At 33.4% G+C, this 27,863-nt stretch overlaps 5 protein-coding genes and 2 pseudogenes across 5 annotated transcripts; 2 read left to right on the top strand and 5 right to left on the bottom strand.

Annotated features, from left to right (window-relative positions):
* Positions 1-72: 72 nt before the first annotated feature.
* On the top strand, positions 73-1,999 carry LOC110419874 (F-box/FBD/LRR-repeat protein At5g56420-like). Its single transcript, XM_021433004.1, has 4 exons — positions 73-951; positions 1,028-1,171; positions 1,272-1,561; positions 1,774-1,999. The coding sequence occupies exons 1-4, from the start codon at positions 73-75 to the stop codon at positions 1,796-1,798; spliced, it is 1,338 nt and encodes a 445-aa protein (XP_021288679.1). The 3' UTR covers positions 1,799-1,999.
* A 1,078-nt stretch (positions 2,000-3,077) lies between these two features.
* On the bottom strand, positions 3,078-4,866 carry EXPA12 (expansin 12). The gene is made up of 3 exons (XM_021432004.1): positions 4,652-4,866; positions 4,178-4,487; positions 3,078-3,635 (listed from the first exon to the last, which is right to left on the bottom strand). The coding sequence occupies exons 1-3, from the start codon at positions 4,797-4,799 to the stop codon at positions 3,323-3,325; spliced, it is 771 nt and encodes a 256-aa protein (XP_021287679.1). The 5' UTR covers positions 4,800-4,866; the 3' UTR covers positions 3,078-3,322.
* Positions 4,867-7,635: 2,769 nt separating this feature from the next.
* On the bottom strand, positions 7,636-10,570 carry RMA3 (RING membrane-anchor 3). Its single transcript, XM_021432745.2, has 2 exons — positions 10,411-10,570; positions 7,636-8,598 (listed from the first exon to the last, which is right to left on the bottom strand). The coding sequence occupies exon 2, from the start codon at positions 8,595-8,597 to the stop codon at positions 7,821-7,823; it is 777 nt and encodes a 258-aa protein (XP_021288420.1). The 5' UTR covers position 8,598; positions 10,411-10,570; the 3' UTR covers positions 7,636-7,820.
* A 5,178-nt stretch (positions 10,571-15,748) lies between these two features.
* TRX-M4 (thioredoxin M-type 4) lies at positions 15,749-17,387 on the bottom strand. Its single transcript, XM_021432272.2, has 2 exons — positions 17,011-17,387; positions 15,749-16,256 (listed from the first exon to the last, which is right to left on the bottom strand). The coding sequence occupies exons 1-2, from the start codon at positions 17,237-17,239 to the stop codon at positions 15,943-15,945; spliced, it is 543 nt and encodes a 180-aa protein (XP_021287947.1). The 5' UTR covers positions 17,240-17,387; the 3' UTR covers positions 15,749-15,942.
* Positions 17,388-19,155: 1,768 nt separating this feature from the next.
* Positions 19,156-21,637, bottom strand: LOC110418846 (protein DETOXIFICATION 12-like; annotated as a pseudogene).
* A 2,070-nt stretch (positions 21,638-23,707) lies between these two features.
* Positions 23,708-26,284, bottom strand: LOC110419752 (protein DETOXIFICATION 2-like). Its single transcript, XM_021432847.2, has 7 exons — positions 26,066-26,284; positions 25,256-25,800; positions 25,051-25,137; positions 24,907-24,963; positions 24,583-24,821; positions 24,233-24,438; positions 23,708-24,131 (listed from the first exon to the last, which is right to left on the bottom strand). The coding sequence occupies exons 1-7, from the start codon at positions 26,255-26,257 to the stop codon at positions 24,084-24,086; spliced, it is 1,374 nt and encodes a 457-aa protein (XP_021288522.2). The 5' UTR covers positions 26,258-26,284; the 3' UTR covers positions 23,708-24,083.
* A 1,288-nt stretch (positions 26,285-27,572) lies between these two features.
* The window catches only part of LOC110419846 (uncharacterized), a 4,345-nt pseudogene continuing 4,054 nt past the window's right edge, over positions 27,573-27,863 (top strand).

Genomic DNA, 27,863 nt, shown 5'->3' with positions numbered 1-27,863 from the left:
CTGACTTGTTAGTCTAATTGTAGAAATACCCTAGCAAACATCTTTCTCTTTGATATCCACCGTTTGCCATTGATGGCCGACTCCCCTGATCAAACCTGCACAACGAGGAAACGCCAGGGATCATCTGACAGAATCAGTGTTCTGCCAGATGATATCGTTGTTCGCATTTTATCATTTGTTTCAACGGAAGAGGCCGTGGCCACCTCCATTCTGTCCAAAAGATGGCGTCCTCTTTGGACTTTGGTTCCTATCATCGATCTACCCGATTTCGATTTTGACAGCAGCGACAATCAGGAAATGTTCATTGAGTTTGTGAGGAATGTTTTACGGATTAACAAAGCAGTTTCTCTTGAAAAACTCCGTATCCAATGCAATCCAGATTATGCCTCGTGCGCTCACACATGTATTTGCACTGCAACAGAGCGAGACGTGCAAGAATTGGATATCTACTCCTACGAAACAGACACATTCCATTTACCAAGGGACTTCTTCAATCGGATCAACATGCTAAAGGTTTTGAAACTGGGTGATGGAGTTTTGGTAGATGTTCCTTCCGGAGTTTCCTTTCCAAATCTCAAGACCCTGCATCTTTCGTCGGTTAAGTACACGGATGATCCTTCTGTTGCCAATCTTTTCTCTGGTTGCGTAGTTCTTGAGGAATTGCTTATAAAAAGAATTTACAGTAATGATGGGATCCATATGAATGTTTCGATATCTACATTGAAGACTTTGTCCATAGAGTACGATTCAGGACTTAGAGACCACTCATTCGAGATTAATGCTCCAGCTCTCGACCGTTTGAATCTTAAAGATGTTATCCTACGAAGGAATTATTGGATGTTTAGACCAGATATGCATGTTCATTCACGCGAAAACGCAAACAAGCTCTTAAGAGTGTTCTCCGGTGTCAAGTTTCTTTCTTTTACAGTGCTTAACTGGCCCAATCAACTGGTAGGACTTGTTTTAACAATGTTTGCTAATTGCCTATAGTTTATGCTTATTGTCATATATATGTCTCCTCTGTCAGGGCCGCGACTGTAATCCGTTGTTCGTTAATCTGGTTCGATTGGAGCTAAATGTTGGTTTAAAGAACTGGAATTTGCTATTGCTCTTCCTGGAAAATTCTCATATTCTTCAATTTCTTGAACTCACTCTCAGTGAGGGTACTCAGGTCAGTACATATATATATATATATATATATATTAACTGGTTAATGGTTGCTTAACTAATTACCATGATACTAATCGTTAGTATATTTTGTCTGCTTCCAGAATTCGTTTGGCTCTAGATATGAAAACACCTTGACACTGCCAAAGCATGTTCCTATATGCTTTCTGTCAAGCCTCGAAACAGTTTGTTTGAGAGCATTTGAAGAGTCTGAACATGAGTTGCAATTGATAGAATACATTTTAACTAATGCTAGCTTGTTGAAGACAATGAAGATCTCTGCCTATGATTCCGTGTTGGAAACTTTCCTTGTTGACGAGAAATTATCAACGATCCCAAGGTGCTCCAAGACTTGTCAACTTGAATTCAAATGTCAACCATATGTTCCAATCGAGTAAGTCCTAATAATTCCCCTTTCTGATACTTATAATACTTTAACTAAAAAAATTCTTGTGAAGTATGCAACAGAAGATATTCTGATTCTGTAATTGGTGTTGGTATAACATATATAGCCTTAATTGGATTTTACTTACATTACAGCAAAACCATCATAGGAACCTTATAATTGAAACTGATTTCATTTGCTCTCCTTTTCTTTTTTTGTAGGACACCCTTTATACCTTTTGGTTAGCTGCATCTTTGGGACTGCCTCGTTCTATGAACTGGCTTGAACAGGTTCAAATTACATCTTTTTTTATAGGAAGGGCAACCAGGTGGCTGAGATCTTTAGCTATTATACAGTGTACCCTCAGGACTGGTTTTATTTATTGCTATTTTTATTATGAAAAAAATCCTATGATATGTTTGCTATGGATATTCTTATTATTCATTGGTTTTGGCACAAAATATATTGCTTTTTCTCTTGATTCTGTTGTTATGGATGTGAATACTTCATTAAAGTCAAAACACTACATAAAAGAATGCACAAGGAAAATTTAACTTTTCCTTTGGTAATACCAACAATATATATTCTTGATATCTTTACTATAAGTCAGCTTTAATATCTTGGAAATTTGTACTTATATGCTTGAGAAATATTGAATTGCACATTGCTTCAAAACTTTGAATCAAATTTCAGTCTATAGCCCTTGATATTCAAGTTTACTTGTTAATTATAAAACTTTCAATCAAATTATATTTGTATATATGTCTTTATTGCCAAAAGGATGCTAGTATTGCTCCCACTTCCAGGTGCCATGCCTGCATGTTTAACTATAAATCACTAACATAACAGTGTTAAAATAAAAATTCAAAGATCTCATTTGTCCTAAAACATCTAAAAGAGTTATGGTTAGGAAAGTTTTTTTTTCTTTTTTGTCTTTTTGAGCAATTAGTATCTGGTAGAACCTTAGTTAATGTGTTACTCGATGTTAAAGTTGTTTTCCAGATAATTGAATTTTGAGATGAAGATTTAGACTCAATTCTTTGAGTAAAAAGTACATATACTTATCATTAAGTCAAATATTAGAATGCATGCAATCAAATCTTGAGATGTAAGACTCATCAAATTTTGGTGAAAGGGGTTTTTCATTATTAGCATAGCTGAAAATTTAGAATTACTAGTTTAGCATATACATGGACAGATAAAAAATTCAATTGGTAAGTTCAATTTTGTCTCAATATAATTGATTTTGAATTAAAATTTTATTAACGACTCTTTATTGATACAAATTTAAAATATACAATTCTTTCAAGTTATAACATATTTTGGCTTATCCACCCGTTGCTATTGCTATCCGGTGGCTTTTTCGTGGTGAAGAAGAGGCTAAAGATTTTGATTCTGAGTACTGGTATTGTGGTTGATATTTTGAGTTGAATTTCAAGCTAACAAGTTTTGAATTCAGTTGAATATAGCAAAGATTGGAAAGCTTATAAAGAAGTTAAAAGGACTATTTTTAACAGCCCTTTGATAATCTTTTTTATTTAGAATGTTTTATAATAAAAAATACAATCTGTCCCCCCAAAAATGACAAAAGTATGGAGAAAAAACATTAAAAATGAAGCATATTGCTCCCAATTTTCGGAGCCATGCCTGCTTGTTTAAAGAACTACAAGATAAAGACAAGCTTCAATGACATGTTTTATGTCATTATGATTTTTACCCTAAAACCATCAATGTAAAAAGTAATGGTTTCTAGGACATTTCTTTAGGCAGCTAGTAGAACTGTCGAGGCGAAGCAAATGTTTGTCCAAACTTCCACGTAGAAGGAACAACATTGAGAAACTCCATTGTTTTGCCATCGACCAGAGTCAGCTTAAAAGACAGTCTTTGGTTCCTGAGATCAACAGTGCTTTGCCAATTGACACCCCAGTTCCTATGCATAGGTAACCATGTTCTTGTTCTCGAGCCCCTTATCCATGCCGCCTTTACGTTGCCGCTGCCACCAACGTTGGAGATCATCACCAGGTTGAAGCTTGATTGCCCTTTCAAGGTGAACCGGACTCCACCTCTCCTCCTGCATGGAACCCTTCAAAAACAAAGAACAAAAACTTGTCATGTAATGACTATATAAACTCTATATTTCCCAGTTGAATCCTAAACCACCCATTTTATGTATGATAATCAAATTATGATTAAACTATGAAGCTTGTAAGATTTGCATGAAATGATTGGTATTTTACATAATTGTTGGTAATGTCTCTTATATTTTAGTGATATATATAGATATATATATATATATATATATGTATGTATATATCTTTCTAGTTTGGAAATCACCTATCATGGTATAACTACATAATAAAATCAATTGTTAGAATAAAATATAAAGTTGAGTTCTTCCAATCTATTTAACATTTTAAAACAATGGACTATCTAATTTAATAAAGTATCAAAACAATTAAGTTAACATGTAAACTCATTAATCATTCATCTCACTTGCACGTGAGAAACTGTTAAAATTTTTATATAATATATCAAACCTTTTTCTATCGCCTTAAACTTTTGAAATTATTAATCACCCAACTTAATAACTATAAATTCTTACTCATCAAACAAAATGATAATTACCTCCTATAAAGAACCGGAACAATGCCTTCGTTGCCTTCCCGGGCAATGCGAAGGAAGGCAGGCATCGACATGTCGAAATGATGGCGAGGGGGATTGCACCACCCACCATTGTTGTTCGAAGGGCAAAAGTTTGTGGCAGTAATGGTCACACTAGCACGCCGGAGGCACCACTTGGGGTCAGCCCTATAATCGCACCTTAGTTGGTAGCAAGCACCACAAGCCTCACCCTCTCTAAAAAGTGCACCGCTCAACGCGGCTGTGTTAGCTCCAAATCCAGCATGGAAGGTGTTATCATATCCACAAGCTCCTCCTATAATAACATATCAATATTGAATAAAATAAATTGTAAAGACCAAAGTTGAAGAAACCCTATCGGCTCATGGCATGCATGATCATGCAACCAAATCAAATGTGTGCATGTTTCGAAACACTTTAATAATTGGGTGGGCACCCCAAAGAGAGAGTGTGGCTTACCAAGAGAGAAGGGGCTTTGGTCAGCCCCATAGAAAGTTGCATGAGCATTAACCCAACCATTAACTTGAGCATTGACTCCTTCAAGAATCGTACTGCCAGAGAAAAACAAGTGCCAAAGCAAAATAGAAGGAATGATGACAGGCCCCATTCTTCTTCGTTTCTTCTTCTCCCCAAACAAATGAACAACAAACTTTAACACACATGATTCCTTGAAGCAAGAACCTCCATTTTATAGACTCCAAACGCGGTTTGTCGGTGATCTAAAATTTAATTAATTAATTTTTTTTCTCAATTGCATTATCTTCAAAAGAATTGGTTAAAAATGGGGAGGAAAAAAAAGAAAGAAATTATATGAAAAATAACGCGGTTTTGCACGTCCTGTAAAGTACGGAAGCATTGTACGTTGAGGGGTGACAAATCTTACGAGACAAAAGGAGAACAAGTGCATGTGATGGTTAATGATGATATACTTTTGTCTTAAGACTACTTTATTTTTTGTAAGGCTGTCTGTCGGTGATAAACTTAGTTCTTATGTCAGAGATCAATGAACTGTTTGGAATTTATGACAGTTTCATTTGGAATTATTGTTTATGATTGGATAATCAATCCCACTAGACTTAGTTGTAGTATAATATATTTTACTGTATTAACATTTATGATTAGATAATCTTGATCACACAATATATATGTAATCATTTTTATTTTTAAATATGATTGTATATTAAATTTTGTTATCAAATTTAAATAAGTCTCGTGAGATATATACAATTTTTACGTAATATATATTTATTGAATGTTACATTAACGGAATACGGTAGAGAAAGAATGTTTAAGATTTCATTCAAAATGTTAAAGATTAGAGTGTGACTCTAAATTTATATGAGATGATCGTATAATCATAAATAAATTATGTATAAAGCAATAAAAAAATTGTTAAGGACCATATGATATTTTTTGGTTCCTGATAAAATTTTATTAGTTGCATTTATGGTTTTTAGGTAGAAATAAGATACTTCCCTCATTATGTTGACTGACTGGTTGGTTGGTTGCACCTATCTGTTGAATTAATGGCTGCTATTTGAGTTCTGGACTATGTTCTTTAAATATAGTTCACATACTTTTCTCCTGCTCATAAACCATGACGAAGTTGAAAACTACATAATATATACTAATAACTAATAATCAAATTTGAAAATTATAACATGATTACATAATATGAGAGGCCCACAACTGACTCAAATGTGAGGAGAAAACAATAGGGTTGATTTGAATAAATAATATGTTATGATTAAGTGTTTTCTGTTCCTTTTGGTGGAAGCTGCAGAATGTGCTAAGCATGTCATTACGTATACATTTATATTTATTCTATTGATTTTTGGACAGCATGTAAAGCTGAAAAAAAACTTAGGGTTTTTGATAGTTAGGTGGGTGATATATGAATGTAAAGACTTTTGGTATTTTGAAAAAAAATAAAAGAAGATAACGTTAAATAAGATAAGATTATGATGTAATAAGATAAAGGGTTTTTTTCAAAATAGATTTCATACATAAAATATTTTTGAAAATAGACCTTTTCATAATTTTAAATAAAATTTCATTAATCAATATAGTAATAATCTTGAAATTGATTTTTTGAATCGGAAAAATAGTCATGATGTGAATTGTATTATGGGTTTTTAACCAAACACTCTTATTATTTAAAATGTTTTGGATTAAAATTTTGTAGGATATGATATGTTTCTCTTATATAACTTAAAATACCAAGAAATAAAATAGGTGCATGATTCATGTTGGATAAGCACGTGGCGGGCAAGAGAGTGAGACTTTTCCCCCATTTTTGCTCTTTTGTCTAATCTTGAGAATGTTGGTTTGCAATTGCTGAAAAGAAAGCACAAAATCGAAGAATATATTTCATTCATATTGAAAAGAAAGTATGGGCCATTTGCAATGGCAAATCAAAAACAGAAATGAGTGTTAACTTCCTGTTTGTTTCGTGTGAATCACTTCATCAAGTAAGGCACAGGGAAAATAAAGATAGGTAACAGAGTCTGCCAATTTGATAATAGTATGCATCACCGACTAGAAGAAAATCAGAATTGGAATCTAACTTGTATACGTCGTAGTCATGTCAAAAAGGTTGTTTGAAAGACTACTTTCAAGAGGAAGATATCAAAGGAAAAGAATACGTCTTTGAAGTTAACAGAGATTAGAACAGTCAAACTTGAACTGTGTCCCCCTTTTATTACCCTTAATAAGTTTGACGATGGCACCAATTATGATGGGCGTTCTTTCTTTTTTAGTATACTATATGAATAGATACTTATGTAGTGTAGGAGTTGAATAGTCGGTTCTCGTCGACAGATGGAACACAACCACCCCAAATAAATAAAGATTGAAAGAAAGAAACCCTTCATCCACGAAAGTTTTTATAATCAAGGGCTTGGCTTGAGTGCTTTAGTGACGAAATTTTAGGTGGAAAATCTAGAGGTCTCAAGTTTGAACAAAGGTCATTCTTTCCAGTTGAATTGTTCCCCTTTTTCACTTTGTTCCCTATGTAACAAATCCAATTGCGAACCCCTTTGCCATATTCCATTCCATGTGCGAAAACAAATTAAAGAACGGAGCTAAGCAAATGGGGGAATATGGTATAATGGTGGAAACTTCAGTGGCATACAGACTGCATATTCCAAGTCAGTAGGGACAATAAACCTGTGGCCTGGGGAGCTCATCTCCTATAAGACTCAATGATACTTGATTTGCTCGAGAATTTCACAAAAGAGAATATTCCAAACTCCACTAAGGGAGCTTTCCTATTCTATATGGAGGATTCAAATGGTGGTGTCCAAACCTGAGGCTTAAACTTCTGCAACAGTTAAGAGTAAACTAACTTGTTACCTTCCATGTAAGGAACAACCATCAAAGAACGTGTTTAGCTGCACCTGCGTCTACTTATTGAAACTAATTTGACAAAGGACAAGCAGAAGTATGATAAAATCATAGGAAGCATGTTCATTCCCAATTGTTGAAAAATGATAGTACTATATACATACAAATATCTCAGGAAGAAAGCTCACAAGTGAGTTCCCCACAAATTTTCTAACAATAACTCTGTTTGGTTTTGTTCATCGACTTATCTTTTTACAACTATACAAACTCAAAGCTAATTCTTTTAAAACAAGAGAAGACAAAGAATAAGGCAACAGAAAAGAAAGATAGATACTCTACTAAGGGACTTGTCAAACTGCATTTCCTGCCTTCTCATCCTAAGATTGTTGTTATTCCCAAAGAAAGGGTAAGAAGCTTGGTAAGGATAAGCAACCAAGCTTGTGTCTGAGCTCCCAAAAATCCTAGCATAGACCATCTCCCCAAACATCCCAATCATTGGATTGAAGAAATTTGTCATCGCAATACCACCAAGGTTAGATGATGCCAAGGTTGCATAACCTCCATGAGGGAAGTATCCCTGGTGATGAAATGACTGAGACTGAGAATGGAAAAAATTTTCACGAAGTCGCTGACTTTGATGCGAGGAGCTGATTATTGAGTTCAATCCAGAAGGAGGTGGTCTTTGGGGAATGACCAGATCTGACTGAGGATTCTTGGATTCAGAGTCTGAAGATGTACCACGGCCATAGAGTGGAACCAATGAGTTCGACGAGATGTTTGCCTTGCACACAGGGCAGTTCTGGTGTTGCTGGTCGGCATCAAGGGAAGAAGTTTGGACATGAAGCCACTTGTAAATGCATGGCCAGCAGTACAAGTGACCACAGAGGGTGACTACAGGATCTTGTGCTGAGTCAAAGCAAATATTGCAATCAAAGCCACCAGCATCCTTCTCCGAATCTTTTGTAGGTGCTGGTATTTGATTCCATTTCTGCTTGAGTAAAATATCTCCATCAGACTCAAAGTTCGCCTCTTGCTCAAAGAAGTTTGGTTCCATAGCCATTCTGTTAAGATGTAAACAGCTTAGATGTAAGTACACACAGGTAAAACAATCACAAAGAGGATAATTTGAAATACAGACGCAGACAAGAGAAAGAGGTTAGATTATATCACTTCCCTACATCAAATATGAAAGCAAAATGTTCAGTAGATTGCAGGAACTATCTCTTACAAGCACAATTATTTACAGAAAAATGTCTAAAAGCAAAGATTATCAGGGTGCTCCTAAATAAAAGAGAACTTCTAAAGCATCCAGCGAAACAGATAAGTACAGCATTCTAAGCAAACTAATCATAAAACAGGATATAGAGATATGATCCTGCCAGATTGGCTTCAAATAGATAAACTACTAAGCAGAAGGTAGAGGTTGCTCACCCACCAATCATCAATAAGATGCGTAAAACAAAATAATAACAAAGAGCCCTCCACCTTCATGTAACCACAATAAAGGAAGGTAGAGAATGATGCCTTGAATACCAGCAACATAAATTAAGATGAGCCCTATGAGCTGGCACTGTCTCTCTCTCCCCCTCAAGCCAGAGCACCAAAAGGTTGTTGAATGCAATTGTTATTTAAGACACCCACACACATCTAAGGATCACAAATGGAACAAGGAACGGGACTTTTAAGAACTGAAAATTACTATGATTTTCTCCATCAGCTAAAACTTAAAATCTTAAATATTTAAGTTGAAGATCCAGATAACAATGGTTAATTTAATATATTTTTAGCTTAAGAGGAAACAAAGCCAACTGCTTTTATTAGTTGATCTACTGAACAATTTCTTGATTCCCAATTAGGAACTTCTGATGGCAGACAACTTTCTCTTTTCCTCATATCTTATTCTTTATTTATGGGAGAGAAAGATGAGAAAGCTAACTTTCCCCAATTTAATAAATTATCGAAAAACTATTTGCTCTTCAACTAAATCAAACACAACTCGCTATTGAAAAGGCAGAATACCTGTTCCCTCTAATTCTTTTCCCATATTAGAAGAAGCAAATATAAGGAAGTGCTATCAAATTACAAGAAATAGTCACCAAATCACAGAACATGACATTTTATTCTAAGATTGGCAGAATTCTATACACAAAGGAAACAATTCACGTTAAATTAAGGATTATTACCAGAGTTGAAGAATCAATTAAAAATATGAAATCAAATGAACAACTTCATATATAGAATTGATTCTGTCATATATGGAAAAAAAAAAACAAACAAACAGAGTTTATATGCAACCCAAAGAAAAGGAACCAATGTAAAACAGATACATTATGCAATAAGAATTGGCTTTTGTTACAATTTCAAAACTCAAAAAAATTGAAAACGAAGCTGTTATCACAATTAATTACGCTCATCAAAATACTATCGTTCCAATTACAATCTTTCTACAGCAAATCTTAAATGAAAATTTTTTTTAAAAATCTAGAAAAAAGTTACATATTTAATTTTCGAAAGTCAACTTAATATTCTTGAGGTAATAACAATGAAACTAATATAACAAGCATCAATAATCTAAGCTAGATTTTACCAAATCACATCCTTCTTTTCAATCAATTCCCTTTCAAGAAAAAAATTATCTTTAAATTAGGCAATTAATTCAAGAACCCGAAACCCGAAATAAATAAATAAATAAAAAACCTCCTCTATCATTATATATCTCCACATTTAACCTACCAGATGTAAAATCAAGCCAAGGATAAAAAAAGTTTCACCCCTTCAAAAACACCCAAAACAGGATCTAACCAGACACCCACAAAAAGCCAAAGAAGAAAGAAAGCATGAGAACCTGGGAGAGAGATGGAGATAGAACTTACCAGTAAAGAAGAAGCTGAAACAGACCAAAGAGAAAATTGGGTTTTAATAAAAAAACCAGGATTGTTTCAAGAGACAACAAAAGACCAAAGAAATTGGATTGTTCCTGTGTTTAGCTTTTGATGAGGGTGATATTAAGGGGAAGGAGACGACAAAGAAGAAAAGACGTGTTCGTATTTATAGAGGCAAAATTGGGCACCCACGTGTTGTTATGTTTTTTGATTTCTGGTTGATTTTCCAGTGGGTGAAAATGAAACAGCTGCCGCGTCCGCCTTTGTTTTTGTGTGGATTTTGCTTTTTCTTTTTTTTCTTTTCTTTATTTATTTATTTTGACACCTCCTAGCCATTTTCCTTTTTTAGATTCATTTAGTTAAGGAAAAAAAGTTAAAATTTATTCTAATTTCATTAAAAAACAAAATAAACAATCATTATATGATTTTTTACCAAATATTACTAAATTCAAAAATATATAAATATTTAATAAAATAAATATGTTATCGCATATCCAGATCATTAACAGAAAAAATGAGTTTTAAACAAATTATTATCATATATCTATATCAATAATAGATAAAATGAGTTTTAAAAGCATTACTGTCACATATCCACATTAATAACAAATAAAATAAGTTTTAAAGGTGTATTGTTATTATATATCTATATCAGTAATAGATAAAATAGGTTTTAAATGTATGTTGTCACATATCTACATCAATAAAGATAAGATGAGTTTTAAAGGTATATTGCTGTCACATATCCACGTCAATAACAAATAAGATGAGTTTTAAGGGCTAATTGTTATCCGATATCCACATTAATAACAAATAAGATGAGTTTTAGAGACATATTATTGTCACATATTCAAATCAATAATAGATAGTATGGGCTTTAGACATATGTTGTCGTGTATTCTCGTCAATAACATATAAGATGGGTTTTAGGCTTATAAGAAATTTTCTTCACTTAATGTGTATATCTTTTGAATTAAAAATATAGACTTGTGATAAGTTGTATTAAAACTTATCTAAGCTTTTATTAATATAAGACTCTTATGAAAAATATTAGGATCAAAGTGGATTCAGATTAAAATATGTTTCTCTCTTCTGAAAAGAATTAATACAACGAAAGTGTTGCATAATTAGATGATTGGATAAAATGTCACTTAACCCACGTCTTAAAAAGTCATGTAACCTACATCTATAAATATGAGAGATAAGTCTGGCAATTATATATAAGAATATTTTTTTATCTAATAATTATAAATTTTGAATTACCAGTATAGGCTCGTAACAATGATACCTACCTAAAATCAATATACAAATTCCAAATTTCCCCCATTCATTATAGTTAAACTCGAGTGATTAAACATAATTATTAGTTGGCACTCACCTAATACCCCCTCAACAAATATTTCTTTACCAAACTGAATAAAAAATCAAGTCATAATTCATATATATAAATATATAAATATATATGACTTAATTACAACTTTGTTTTTCTACTTATTATAATATCTAGCTAGTGACATTTTGGATTTTTTTTCCCCAAATTTCACAACCAAATATATTTTCCAATTGGAAAAAAAATATGAGTGAGAATTTTCCTTGAAGTTACACTGACACACCATAAATAGTGAGGTTTGACTCTTAATTAGATATATAATTGAAGTGAGATCATACCTTGGATTTTTTATGCATTCATTCTACTAGAAAAATTCTACAATTTTTACTTGACTAATTACAGCAATGAAGAAAAAATCAAAACAAAATCAAAGCTTTGGGTCGTGAACTAGAAGCTAGTGACTATCCAGAAGAATGTGACAACATAAAATAAAATAGCTTAATTTGACCTTAAGTTTAACAATAAAAAATTTATATTTGTTGGAATAATAATTATTTTTTCTTTAGATTAAGTTTTTCCGATTTTTGCTGACTAGACGATCATATCCAACAACTAAAGCAATCTTTGAGTTACAAGAGAACTACATGAGTAGGCAGCCATGTGAGTTACACGTGGAAATAAGCTTATTAGATTGTTCAACAACGTTTTTTTTTCCTTTTTCGTTTTCTTTTCATATATTCTAGATGCATTTCAAGCCACACTTTTGTCATTGGGGAATAGCATTTTTCAAGAAGAAAAATATATATATATACATTTATTATTAAATTAAATATTTAAATACATAATTTTTCGTTATATAAAATTATAATTTTAAAATACATTCATTAAAAAGCAAATAAAACCTTATTAATGATATCGAGTACTTCCTAAACCGTTCATCTATCATATTTAATTCTTACTATACATTGTGTTTAATTAGTCTAATTTTATATTACGACTTTCTCGATTAAATATTGTTTGGTCGAAAAAGTTAATTCAAACCTTTATTGTCAAAATATCAAACCAACCTAACAAAGTTCCCATGAACTTGATCCAAATATATGCAAGGTTGAAATTGAATTATTTAAGTCTTTAAAGGCCTAACATCTAGCCTAATAGTTTAGGCATCAACCAGTGATTTAAACGTAGACTTTTCTAAAGCAAGTATTATTTCTTACATTGTTTCATTTTTTTTTTTCTTTCTTTCTTATCGATTTCCCTGTGTTGTTTTGATGTCGGCTAGTTGGTGTGGGGGCCTGGAACACGAAACTAATAATAAAGTAGCTATCAACTTCAGTAATAATGGACATGTCTGCAGCCTTAGAACTAAAACCATAGCATATATATTTAACATATTTATTCAATCAAGGAATCAACACCATGTGGACTTGGCTTCATATATATATATATATATATATATATATATATATATATATATATATATATTTCATACTCTTTTAAGTTAAATTATACAATTAATCCCAAAATGATAAATTTACAAACAAGAGCCAATATAACATTACTTTCAAGCAAATGTAATGGACATAAATTAGATGAGTAATAAAGAAAAAGCAAGAGGTGGTTAATCTTCAAAAAAAAAAAAATGGTATTGCCATATTATTTAGTGTAGTCTATAACACAACAGTGAAGTATGAAGAAGGTTCTACAAATTCATATATTTTCAATGATCTTACTGTTTTGATTTTTGATAAGTTCAAGGAGGGGAGAGATTTCAAACAGAGGGATTTTGATTGTACAGAAATTCGGGATTCGATGTCAGCTTCCCCCTAATTCAAAGGATAAGAACGTGGGATGATTATCTTAAAGCAGCACAGCCCTGTCACCACCGCCGTGTCAAACCCAAACCCCACGCTGAAATGAGGAAAACATGGATAGAAATACAGCTGTTTTACAAGAATTTAAATGATAAGAAAATTAGTTTAATAAATTAGAGAAAGATTAACCCAGTAATTCGAAGTGCCTGCTAATTCTATACTAACTGGGCTTATGAGACCCAATGTGCTCATAAACAGGCTTCTGAAAGCTATAAGCATTTTGTGTTCTTTTTCCATTAAAATTTTCCTTCCTATTCTCTTCCCCCTCAACCACCTCTTTTCCCTTCCATCCCCGCCAACCCCCCTCTTCTTTTCCATTCTAATGAATCTTCTATGTGAAATCTACAGTTGTCCTGATCATCTTCTCTGTGTCTTCTTAATGAATCTTACTTTGATACAAAAACATTAAGCTGCTAATAAACTTGATAGAGGGTTATGTGACCGAGCTTTGATATAACTCACTTATCATACCTACCCATATACATACATAAAAGATAAAAAATTGTTGGGAAATTCAAACAGGAAATTAAAGGTTATAAAGTAATCAGGATGTCAGACTTACACCATTAACCAGACATGGTTATTAGTAGTTTGAGATGTTTACAATTTGTCTTCAAGAAGAATCAACACCCTGATGGTAACTATAATAGAGTAGACTGCTCATAGGCAATCACTAGTACTGCTTTGGGGAGAGCTTCAGGGTTCTCCATATAAATCCAGGGCCTATCAAGTAGGATTAATCCCTAGAAGAGATGTCTAATGAGAACATTCCAGTGTATAAATTGGGCAAATCAATCAAGTGGTATAAACATTAAACAAATTCCTAGACATCCCATGTTCTGCACATGTGCTTCATGTTCTGCACATAAAATTCCTACGCCTAAAATCTGTTACCATCACCCAGTCTTTTACTCCACATGGTCGATGATAACGAGAGGATCTGCTCATACATGACAATTTGAACAATTGCCGATTGACCATTAGTTGTTAATTAATCACCGTACCAAACGCCTTATCATTCTATCTAAAATCAAGATTATTTAGACAAGATTTGCCTTTATTCTTATGTTCAAGAAAAGAAAAAAAAGCCAGCATCAAGTCTCAACCAGAACATCTCATGTAGCTTTTTCAAAATGAACCTGATTCATCCATTGAGTCGATTCATTTTTTATAAAAAATTAAGTGAGTTGGGTTTAAAAAATTTAAATTCATATTAGAACAGGGTTTTGATTGGTTAGCCCATTTAATTAGTGAGCTGTCTCAGGTTGTGGTGAGCCAACCATGCAAGTAAAAAAAAAAAATTAATAATTTTAATTAATTTAATAATTTTATATATTTAATTATATAAAATTAATAATTTAGTTATCAATATTATTATTTATTTTATATATTTCAATATTTTTAATTTTTACTTATCAAATTAATAATTTTAATTAAAATTAAAATTATCTAATTTTTTTATGATAATAAATATTAGATGATACAATTATAATGATTAGACTTTGAAACAACATTGCTACCAAAACAAAATTCAAATATTTTGCTTGATGATAATTGAAGAGGATATAAATAAGTTTTGAAGTTTTTATTTATTTGATTATATACTTATATTTATGAGATTATAGTTTGTGTTAATGATTAAAATTTTATTTATTTTTTATGTAATTTATTTGTTTGTAATATATTTTTATTATTCAATTTATGAATTTAATCATGAAATAATTTTATTAATAAAAAACTTATTAAATAGAATTGTAAAAATAAAAAAAATACATTGACCCAACCCGATTAATGAATTGGATTGAAATTTTGATAACTCATATAAAAAATATATGATCCGACCTAACTCATTAACTCATATTTTCTCGACTTACAAGAGTTTGGACCAGACTGAGCCAAGCCGGCCAATATTAACACCTCTAATCTCAGGCCTGTTGCTCCCTCTGCAAGTGGACAAGGGAAATGAGCAAATAAAGAGGTCAACTCACCAGCAGATACTTTGCTTCCCTGTTCACGAAAAATTTATCCATGTTGCAAGCAGCCCACAGGCCCATTCCTAGTTGGTAAACTTCAAGATAAACCGGTAATTTGGAAAACATGAGAACAAACTACAAAAAAAAAATCATTCAAACAATAAGCACATAACTAATTAACATTAACTTAAAGAGAGAAAATACAGGATCTTCTGATAACTATACAGAGACAGATGAGTTTATTTCAGACGCAGAGTATCTTAACATGAGCCACTGGAAGTTGACAACAGAAGAAATCACCAGAAAGAGCTTGACTTCCAGAAAAAAGTGACATTTTCTTAACACCCTATAAGAATTTCTCAATACAGGTTGTCAAGGTGGATTTGGGAACAGCGCCGATAACTGCATCCTTCTTCTGTCCACCCTTGAAGATCATTACAGTTGGAATACTTCGAATTCCATATCGAGTTGCAATGGAAGGGCTCTCATCAGTGTTAACTTTGTAACATTTGAGCTTCCCAACATATTGCTTCGACAGTTCCTCAATTATGGGGACGATCATACGGCAAGGCCCACACCATGGAGCCCAAAATTCAACTAGAACAGGCAATTCGCAATCGAGTACAAGAGACTGCCATGTATCATCCTTGACAGATGGCACTGCAGGTTTCAAGAGGAAGCAAAAAGATATAAATAATTCACGAAACAATAGTTCTCAATACAATGACAAGGCCACATCAATCAAGATAGAATCCACGAAAACAAGAATGACCATTAATCATTAAGTTCGAAGATAAACAATAATCTGTATTCTCTGTTGTTCCTTCCCACATTCATTTGTGAACAAGCCGAAAAGAAAATAGAAAAGAGTTTCAAACTCCATCATGCTTTTTGCTAAAAGATTAACCATGGGCACTGGTAAACAAAATGAGAGCCAATCAATTCCTCTAACACTTAACCACAACACAGCTAAGTAGACACCTCAATGGTTAGAACTTTAAGACTTTCAACCGATTCTCGATTTCAAATATTGAGGAGGCGAATTAGGGGTTTATGGGATGGGTGAGAGTTGCTTCCCTCCCTAAACCGTATACGAATTTGCCACCTTTAACAAACACAACCAGTGAATTCTAGTAAAATTGACCTAATAAACGAACCGAGTTTAAAGTTGCGCTCAGGTCGTTTATTGCTTTACAAAGCAATAAAATTCTAAGCTTTTGTGAGAGTCTCAGGTAAGAAAGGTGTGGCTTTTGCATAAATCTCATCTCATTTTCCTTTACACCAAATAATCTTTTCTCGTTGCTCCCGCTTTCCTTCACTTTCCCGGCAAACAATCAAATTAAAAATACAATAACAAAATTAAAAACAGAAAACAAATTAATTTAGCCGAATGAAATGAAGCAACGAAACTGACCATCAACAGCCGTCCCCCGGGCCTCACAAACAACACGTCCACCTCGACCGGGTCGACGCGGATCCCGACTCACCGATCTGGATGCCTGAGTCGCCGACGCTGCCCTCGGTTTAATCTTGAGACCTCGAAATTCCGGTAATCTAATGGAGATACTACGATCGGAAACCAAAGAAGAAGAGGCGGCAGCAGGAGCAGTAATTGGAGAGAAAGTAAACGTAGCAGCAGCCATGGGGAGAGTGAGGGATTTGGAAATGTTTCTGTTACCTTTTGCGGGGAGATGGAGATCGTTTGGATTGTAGTTAATAAAAGGACGATGTTTAGATGATGAGGGAAGGGGTAGGGACGGCGTGGACGGCGATGATTGGTTTGTCAGGTGGATATTCTTGGGTATGGACGCTTAAGGAATACAGCACTTCCACGGTGGCATTTACAATAAAATTACGAGAAAACCACACTTGCCATTTTAGTACACAGCCAACCTCTACCATTGTCACGGTCTACACTAACTTCCAAAACAGCATTGTTCATTTGGGCTTATTGAATTTACAATTTAATCTTCATAAAGAGCATCTCATAATTTATAAATGGTATGAATCCTTAAATATAATTTTATTTTTAATATACATTTAATCTGAAATTCATCACTCTTCTTAAAATTATGACATCCTCTCGATGTGAGATCAATGTCTTCTCGCTAGAGTTGTGATATCAAACACATTATGAATTTTTTTTTTTCAATTAATATTCTTGATAACTTTATTGTATAAAATTAATAGCTTAACTCTATGTGGGAATTGAAGTTATTAACAACGTGCTAATTGAGAAAAAATTATATCCATAATGTAACAGTTGTATCGAGAAACCATTAATCCTATATCAAGAAAGATGTCATGATCCCAATGGGGAGTTATTTTACATTAATTGTTTACTAAAATGAAATTGAGTATTTAAAAACTTATACCATCTTCAAATGAAGTGTTTTTTGTAAAATAAAATCATGAGATTAACGAGTCAAAATTGACAAATGTCATTAATCATATTTGATTTAATGGAAAATTGAATTTGAATAAATCAAGTAACCTTGTAGAGATGGTAACGATAGGGGGGAGGAGGAGCGCCTTAAATCCTTCCTTGACCAAACTCGACTATTTTAGCTCTAAAATCTAGTCTCTACCTCAATTTTCAAATTAAAAAAAAAATTTCCCCTATTGGGTTGAGATGAAGTAAAATCATCAAGTATGGATCCTTTTGACATAACTAACAAGTTAAGTCAAATTCAAGTATTTTCAATATTCGAAAATGTTAAGTTCATTTCATTGCATGATCATTTTTTCTTATTTTTTAGATTAAAATTGAATTTTATGATATTTTATTCCATATTAGTTGTATTGGTGTAAAATACTAATTTAAATAGCTATATTAAATTCAAATTTACATAATCAAATTCCATGGGTTTTTTCCATAAACGTGGGAGGTTGAGGGAATTTGCCAATCCCTCAACTAATTCTCAATTTTTTGGGCTAAAAAAAGTTTGGTTCTTGACAAAATGGAAATTAATGCTACTAAATTAAGAAAGAATAACTGAATTTCATTAAGAATAAATGTATCTAATTTTGTAACTGAAATTCTTATTACCTTATGATTTTAATTAATGGCGAAGTACTTTGAATCTCTTATATACTTATTACCTTTCGAATTTGTATTGAACATTTAGTAGTAATTTAAGTGCCAATTATGTAATTAACCTGATTTATAATAACATTTTTTATTAAAACAAGGAAAAAAACTAAAAAATTGCACTTTGAATAGCTATATTTAAATTTAACATACATACATATACATACACAAATTAAATATTAGTACTTCAAAAGTGTACTTTGAAGTTTGAAAGCTTTTTCCTCTAAATTTGCTTCATAAACTCAACCATGAAGAGTAAATGAGTCGACTGATCATGAGTTTTCATTTTTGAAAGTGAATATTAACCTCATAGTCGGAATGCCAATGCAAGCCTGTGGCCTTATCAGCTCGAGACTCCCAGCAGCATGGAGAATTAATTTTTTGTGAGTGATTTTGAATTATGTTTAATTGTCACTTTTAACACTTAATTACTTTGGTAAGTGTTGTTTTGGCAAAGGCAAAAGATGACTAATTCACCATTGAAGATCTCCCTATCCTCTCTTTGGCCTTGGCTACCTAAAACAACACCCACATGTATGAACATTTATCACTTAAAGCTGGTCCAACCATAGTAGATAATTTAAAGAGAGAGAGATACGAGAACCAACCTGTTTTTTCCAATTTGCGAAGATAGCAAAAAGAGAAAGAAGGATTGTTTGCACAATTGAACCAGCTACTATTCCAATCCAAAGGCCTCTTCCCTTTAAATTTTCTACAAAACCAAGTATGATTCCCACTGGCAATCCAATAACATTAAAAGCACCAAGATTTACATAGGCCCCTATGTGCTGGCATCCACATCCTTTTAGCAACTCCTGTGGAACATTTAATAAGACATTAATATTAGTCTACTAAACTTTATCACTAACGAGATCACGCGGGAAAAAGAAACCGACCTATGTGCCTTTTAGTAAAAAATTGAAGAGTTTCAAGCCAACCAGTCAATGAAGACATCGATAGATTAAGTGAGGAAGGATGTCATGAGCTAACTTTGTATCAGATTATGATGGCAGAGAATTGTCTGGGAGATTGAATCCTTTATACCTGTAAGGGAGGTGTTCCACTTTCAAACAATGTAACATCTTGTGGTGATATCTCCATAAAAATTTGTTAAGTCTTTAGAAGGGGAGATCCTTTAAAAAAAAATATCCCCATTTCAAGTGTTGTAATGGTTATTGGTGAAATTCTTATAAAATCTCATAAACTCTTTATAGGAGTTGAGTAATCGACGGATTGTTGGGCTAGGTAAAGGTATGTTTGTAGTAAAACATCTATGGTTGCCCCTATGGCCCAACGATGGCGAGTCTTGGACCCTTCGTAATCAATTTCATATTAATAAAATATTTTTCTTTTTTATGATTAAGTGATTGCATATATGACATTCGATATGACTTTTGATTCTAATATAGGTTCCTTTAATCTGATTTGTTATTATTATTAATGTCGAAACAAATACAATCGAGTTTTGGTTGACTTGTGTAGAACCGTCTACTGAAATGTCATATAAACTATCGCATACTTAAGCGAAGGAGTGTAATTCGTGGCAGATCATCTTATCGAATTAATAGCTTAATCTTACCTTTATTCTATCCGAAAAATCTTCCAACAAAAATAATCTTGGTTTTTTGTCTTCTAGTATTATTAAAGGAAGAGACTGATAAGAAATTACTGACCATAAAGAACAACTTGCATGCTATCTGTAACCAGTGAGATGCAAAGCAAAGGAGCCATGACCGCAACCTGGTGCCCACTGGCTTCTTATTGCTGTAAGCATATCCTATGATGTGTCGACTGAAGAAGAGAGCTGTGCTCACAATGACTGCCCCTGTGGTTGCCATGGACATTCCAACCTTGACCGCCATCCGAGCTAGTTCACGGTTCCCAGCTCCTAGTTATTTGGAAACTCTTGTGCTGTGAATTAATCGACACTACCTTGATTTTAGGGACACATCAACTTGGATTAATGTTTGTCAATGAAACAAGATTTAATGAATACCTTGTAGCAGCTCCAAAACCGTATGGTATAGTGAAGTGCAATGTCGATATAGTTAAGCTGACCAAAAAGACTACAAGAAATCAGAATCATTGGTATGCAAAGTAATGACTAGTTTGTCAAAACAAAGATACCAAAATGAAAGCTTTACCATATAGATAGTACCGATGTCTCTAGCTTTGGATTTGGTAAAATGCCTGATAGCAGAGTTGGCAGCTCCATCGACCACCATTTAAGGCTTAATTAATTGATGGCAAAGGAAAATATTTGTGAGAGACAAAACATAATAAAAGGAACCATGATTTTTAATAATCTTTCAATATTAAAAACTAGTTTGCAAAGAACAGAACACTTACCAAACCATTATAGTTGAAGAAACATCAAGGCGAAAGAACTCAGAAACACCAAGGAAAGCATCCTTGGACAATGGTGAACGAGTTTTCTCACAAGTGGACGAATACTTGACATAAATCCCAAGCAATATCACATTCAACCAAGTTGATAAACTAAAGGCTATTGCTGCTCCAGGATCTCCTAAATCCAATTTAAACGCGAGGGTCCAACACACAGGTACATGGAAACACGAAACGAAAAATACACTTATATAGGAGCATTGGAAGAATCAAAATCTGCGTTTGCAAAAATCCTGTCAATGGCTTGAGGATCGCGCTTGCAAACAGTGCTGGGATCAACCACAGTGAATATTGACGTGCTTTGTGGGAGATTAGTGTATCTTGGCCAACAAGAGGTAACAGTTTGTCCATGAATATCCATAGTATGCAAATTGGGGGGCAAACAAGGATGGGGGAGATGATGGCACTGTAAGTATAGACTCCAAGGTATTGCAGAACTATAGCCACCACCATCGGTGCTGCTATATATGCGGCTCGCCTTGTTCAGCTCTTCCACATATCCACCCCAACTCACCGCCCATTTCCTTTCTTCTATCTCTACCATTTCTGCCATGGCTTTTCCTTGAATCAAATTAATGGAAGCCAAGTCAGACAAGTTACCTCTTATAGTCAATTACTGTGCCAACAATGATTTGGTTGATTTGATTTGAAAGATTTAAAAATTGAAATAAACAATTATTTGGGAAAAAAAATTTAACTGACCAAATGTTTACAGAAAAACCGAACTTATATGCAGAGAGAAAATACGAAGACAAGGAAAGGAAGGAAACTTGAAATGGGTTGCTAAGTATATACTTATTTAACACAAACAAAGCATAGAATAACCTCAAGAGTAACTAACATTCAACCATTGCATATGTGTTCGTAAAGAAAGGTAAGCAATTGGCAATTAGATTCTCACAATCAATACAAATACAAATACAAAATCCCAAATTTACGATTCACAAACAAACAAGCCTCTTAGAATGACCTGAATCATAAACAAAACAAGACATAATATAAAAAAAAATTCTTAAATTCTTCAAAAAAATTTAAATAAATTTTTATATTTTTATTATGTTTAATCAAACCTTTATATTTTCATTTTAAACTAAATAAGTCCTTATACTTTTCATTTTAAATCAAATAAACTTTTATGACTAATGATTAACTTACTCAAAATGTCATTTTATATCGTGTGATGCTGACGTGTCATACTAAAATATTATAATTGATTATGATGTGGCATGCTGACATATCACATTTGATGATGACATAACATATTGATTTGATATGACAACATGATCACCCTTTACATTACTGTCATGTTAACGCCTTATGAATATAAAATGACAAGTGATTTTTTTACTATTGGCAATTAGTTAATCATTAATCATAAGAGTTTATTTGACTCAAATTAAAAATATAAAGGCTTGATTGAACACAATAAAAGACTAAAAGCTTATTTAATTATTCTTAAATAATTTAATGACTTATTTGAGCATTATACCTAAATAAAACAAGGCATAATATCTAAAGAAATCCTTAAATATAGTGATGAGCAATTGATCAATTCGGTGGTCTAGTCCGCCATATGAACAGACCAAATAAACCAAATATTTTTAGAAAATCTCAGAACCAATCAAATTTAAAGGAAGACCGAATAGACTAAACATCAAATTGATTTGATCAGTTCAGTTTTGGACCAAAAGAACCAAAATTTTATCACTTTTGTCCTTTGCAATTTGCAACATTGAAATTTATAAACTTCATCTATAATTATAAAATATACCAATAATCTAAACATATAAAAAAACATTTTTCCTTTCATTCATATAATTATTTTCTTTCACACAAGCTATCAAATTAATATTCAAGAGTTTTAATCTTTAAATTCTAACATTTAAGATTTAACATAACAAAGATAATAAAATTAATATCCACAAAATAAGATGATTTAATACAAAACAATCAACCATTGCACATCATTAATGACTAATAGCTTATTTGATAAAAAATAAAAATATAAGATCTTGATTGAATACAACAAGAAAATAAAAATTTATTTAAATTTTCTTAAATAATTCAAGAGCTTTTTTGAGCATTATGATATAAACAAAAAATAATAAAATAAATTAAGAAATAAAGTCGAACCAACATTCTTAAAGGAGTTATATTCAAAGTTCAAAACTAACAATGTTATTCAAAGATGGACCTCTTCCCATAGCTTTATGTACATTCCTATAACATGTTAAAGAAGACAAAATAGTGGGATGGAGTGTTAAAATGGTGTCGTCCTCCTTCCTTGAATTCTCCCCTCTGCTAGCTTGATTTAATCTTTTTCCAGAAAATTAAGAGGCCAACGTGGGGTGCAAAGAGATTCCTCGGATTGGGAAAACAACGATGGATTAATTGTGGAATTGGAATCCATAGTAGCAGTAAAATGGAGCAAATGAGATATGATTCTTTTATAGCTGTTTTGGCACTTTCTCTTTGAAAATGTAATGTCTAGGGCTGGTATATCTGATATGACATGTTTACAGTGTGGGGGTGAATGAAGTTCTTGTTTCAATCCTTGTAGCTACGGTCAAGATTGGTTTCTTGTGAGGAGGAGGTCGGTTTGTCACATGTGCATCTGCTTTAGTTGGTTTAAATGCTTGGGAGGCTTTACGTTATCTGGTACAAACAGGGAATCCTCTGTTTTCTTCCTTCCATGGGTCTTGAGAGACCTTCTTCGGTCTTTCCTTTTGCACCCTGTCCTTTCCTTCAATAAATTTCTTGACTTGACATAAAAAAGAAAGCTTGTTCCTTTAAATTAGCCGTACATACACTCATCCATGGAAAGTAAATGAGCTGACGGATCATTAATTTTCCATAGTCTTTTAAGGGATGATTTTGAATTATGTTTAATCCACATTTTTCCCTTACCATTATCTCTTCTAATTGGACTTGTAAATCTTAATTACTTTGGTAGGTGTTGTTCTTTTCCATTTGGTAAAGCCAAAATATGACTAATTCTCCATGGAAGATCTCCCTATCCTGTCTTTGGCCTTGGCTACCTGTAACAATACCCACATGTATGAAATTTTATCACTTAAAGCTGATCCGACCATAATAGATAATCTAAAAAAAAAAAGAAGAGAAAAATATGAGAACCAACCTGTTTATCCCAATTGTTGAAGATAACAAAAAGAGAAAGAAGGATAGTTTGCACAATTGAACCAGCTACTATTCCAATCCAAAGGCCTCTTCCATTTGAATGTGCTACAAAACCAAGTATGATTCCCATTGGCAATCCAATAAGATAAAATGCGCCAAGATTTACATAGGCCCCTTTGTGTTGCCATCCACATCCTTTAGCAACTCCTGGTGGAAACATTTAATAAGAGATTAATCTGTCCACTACACTTGATCATTACTTCTTAATCGATCATCTTATCAGATTAATTCATTAATTTTATCTTCCAACAAAAGATATGAAAGGAAGAATACTGATAAGAAATTACGAACCAGAAAGAACAACTTGCATGCTATCTGTAACCAGTGAGATGCAAAGCAAAGGAGCCATGACCGCAACCTGGTGCACCACTGGCTTCTCATTGCTGTAAGCATATCCAATGATGTGTCGACTGAAGAAGAGAGCTGTGCTCACAATGACTGCTTCTGTGGTTGCCATGGACATTCCAACCTTGACTGCCATCCGAGCTAGTTCAGGGTTCCCAGCTCCTAGTTCATTGGAAACTCTTGTGCTGTGAATTAATTAACACAACCTTGATTTTAGGGACGCATCAACTTGGATTAATGTTTGTCAATGAAACAAGATTTAGTGAATACCTTGTAGCTGCTCCAAAACCATATGGTATAGTGAAGTGCAATGTCGATATAGTTAAGCTGACCAAAAAGACTACAAGAAATCAGAATCATTGGTGTACAAACTAATGACCAATTTGTCAATACAAAAATACCAAGAAGCTTTACCAGATAGATAGTACCGATGTCTCTAGCTTTGGATTTGGTAAAAGGCCTGATAGCAGAGTTAGCAGCTCCATCGACCACCATTTAAGGCTTAATTAATTGATGGCAAAGGAAAACATTTGTGATAGACAAAACATAATAAAAGAAACTATGGGTTTTAATAATCTTTCAATATTAAAAACTAGTTTGCAAAGAACAGAACACTTACCAAACCATTATAGCTGAAGGAACACCAAGGCGAAAGAACTCAGAAACACCAAGAAAAGCATCCTTGGACAATGGTGAACGAGTTTTCTCACAAGTGGGTGAATACTTGACATAAATCCCAAGCAATATCACATTCAACCAAGTTGATAAACTAAAGGCTATTGCTGCTCCAAGATCTCCTAAATCCAATTTAAACACAAGAGTCCAACATACAGGCACATGGAAACACAATATGGAAAATGCAGTTAGGAGCATTGGAAGAATCAAACTCTGCATTTGCAAATATCGCGTCAATGGCTTAAGGATCGCGCTTGCAAACAGTGCTGGGATCAACCAAAGCGAATATTGGCGAGCTTTGTGGGAGATTTGTGTATCTTGGCCAACGAGAGGTAACAGTTTGTCCATGAATATCCACAGTATGCAAATTGTGGGGCAAACAAGAATGAGGGAGATGATGGCGCTGTAAGTATAGACTCCAAGTTTTTTGTATTGCTGCGATCCATAAGCTTGCCCACATAGAGTCTCCATTCCACCAGCCATTCCTGACTATTTGGCATGTAATACTGTTAATTAGTTATTGATCAGAGTGATGAGGATTGAGGAAATTAACATTCAAAACATTTTGGATATGACTTCCTCTGTTTATTACTATCCCTCTGTTTTTTATCTTGACTGAAATTGCAACGGTCAAAAGTTCGGATGTGAAAGTTTGAGGCCCATCAATGGAGTTTGCTCATATTCTTTTTTCTCGATGTTCAAGAGATAAATTGTCAGAAACGAAAAGAGAGGGAGGAAGGAAGAGTATACTTACAAGAAGGCTAAAGCCAGTGACATTGGTGATGGATGTAGCAATGGCAACGCTAGCGAGAGACAGCTGACCGAGATGCCCAACCATTATCACGGATACAACTTGCAAAAGGTATTGCAGGACTGTCACCGCCACCATCGGCGCTGCTATGCGGCTTGCCTTCTTCAGCTCTTCCACATATCCGCCCCAACTCATTGCACAATTCCTGTCCTCTGTCTCTACCATTTCTGCCATGGCTTTTTCTTGAATGAAATTAATGGGAGCCAAGCCAAACCAGTTGCCTCTTATACACTTTCATGTTCATTCGCTTACAAATAAACAATCAAATCAAAAGCCCTAACCGTTGCTGATTAATTAATTATTTTTCTTGTGTATTGTGACAAATGAATGTTCATGTTTCACTATTTACCATAAGGTATATTCTAACATTCAAGTCTTCACTTTTGCTAATAAATTAGGACAAGCTGTTAATTTGCCTAAGAGACAGATATACATAAAAAAAATATTAAATTCAATTTAGGCATTATAAGTTGGCAATTGGATTCTTCTTAAATTACTTTTCTTCATTGAAAAGCGAAAAGTATAGGCATAGTGCGTAAAAAAGCCATTGAATTATTAAAAAAATTTCACATAAATATTTATTTTTTATTACACTTTACGTTTATTATAATTAATTATTAACTAATTATATTTCATTAAAACAACACTTATTAATTTATATCACATGCTGAAATATAGTATTCATCTCTACATTTTCATAACATAAACGATGACTCTGTTCAAGTACATTTTACACTTAATCCTAATAATAGGAATGAATTGAAAAATTGGTTGCAGACAAAACTATGATAATAAAATAATATAAAACAAAAATAAGCACAGAAAAAAAAATTGCGAACAATAGACTCATGCGGTATTTATGATCTGATTTTTTTACTATTATATTAATTATTATCCAAGATTATGTTCCCATATATGACACCAGACATCAGTCAATTGCATGTTCCCTTACGATGTATAATATATATCTTGATATACCTGCGGATATAAGACAAATTATATTTCCAAAATATAAGACTTGATTCTTGGCCAGGTTATCTCAACATTTTTGTCATGAAATGATATATAATGCTAGTTTCTGTAAACATATTGGATGATATGAACGGGGAAAAGGCAAAAGCAGGAAATGAAGAAAATTGTCCAAGTCTAAGATGGTGACAATGACACCTCCATTTGTGAGTGTGATAATGACTTAACTCGTTTTGTATTACAGTACTTAATAACTGTTACTAGACCAAGACCTTAAATATTTTTATAGCCCCAAAAACACGATTAGGAAAGTGTTAAAGGTATGAAGACCGTGGTTTAACCATGTGCCGGACATATTGCTTTCCACTACAAAATAGTTAACAATTTGCGATGCAATACCTCCTTTTAAGGAGGGGATTGTCTAAGCTCTCAGCACTCAAACACGAGACATAATCGTTGTAAGGCAGGCAGGACGATTATAATGTCAGGTGATAAGTACTCCATTCATCTGCTCCTAGTTCTATTTCTGGCACTTGTCCTTTTTCTTCAGAAACCCGCAAAAGCTGACGTTTTAGTTCAGTGCAAAGAGAGTGAGAGGCAAGCGCTGCTCGACTTTAAGCAAAGCCTTGCAGCTGAAGAAGATGACCCAGATTTTGTTATCTCTTCGTGGGGAAGTGGGAATGACGAAAGAGATTGTTGTACATGGATTGGTGTTGAGTGCTCCAACAGTACCGGCCATATCGTAAAGCTCGATCTGTCTGTCCTCATTGGG

Source organism: Theobroma umbraticum, unplaced genomic scaffold, assembly GCF_002168275.2.
Source record: "Theobroma umbraticum cultivar Fairchild unplaced genomic scaffold, ASM216827v3 scaffold_67.0, whole genome shotgun sequence".
Lineage (NCBI taxonomy): Eukaryota > Viridiplantae > Streptophyta > Magnoliopsida > Malvales > Malvaceae > Theobroma > Theobroma umbraticum.
The sequence above is the reverse complement of the archived record's forward strand: the minus strand, read 5'-3'. Positions and strand labels throughout refer to the sequence as shown.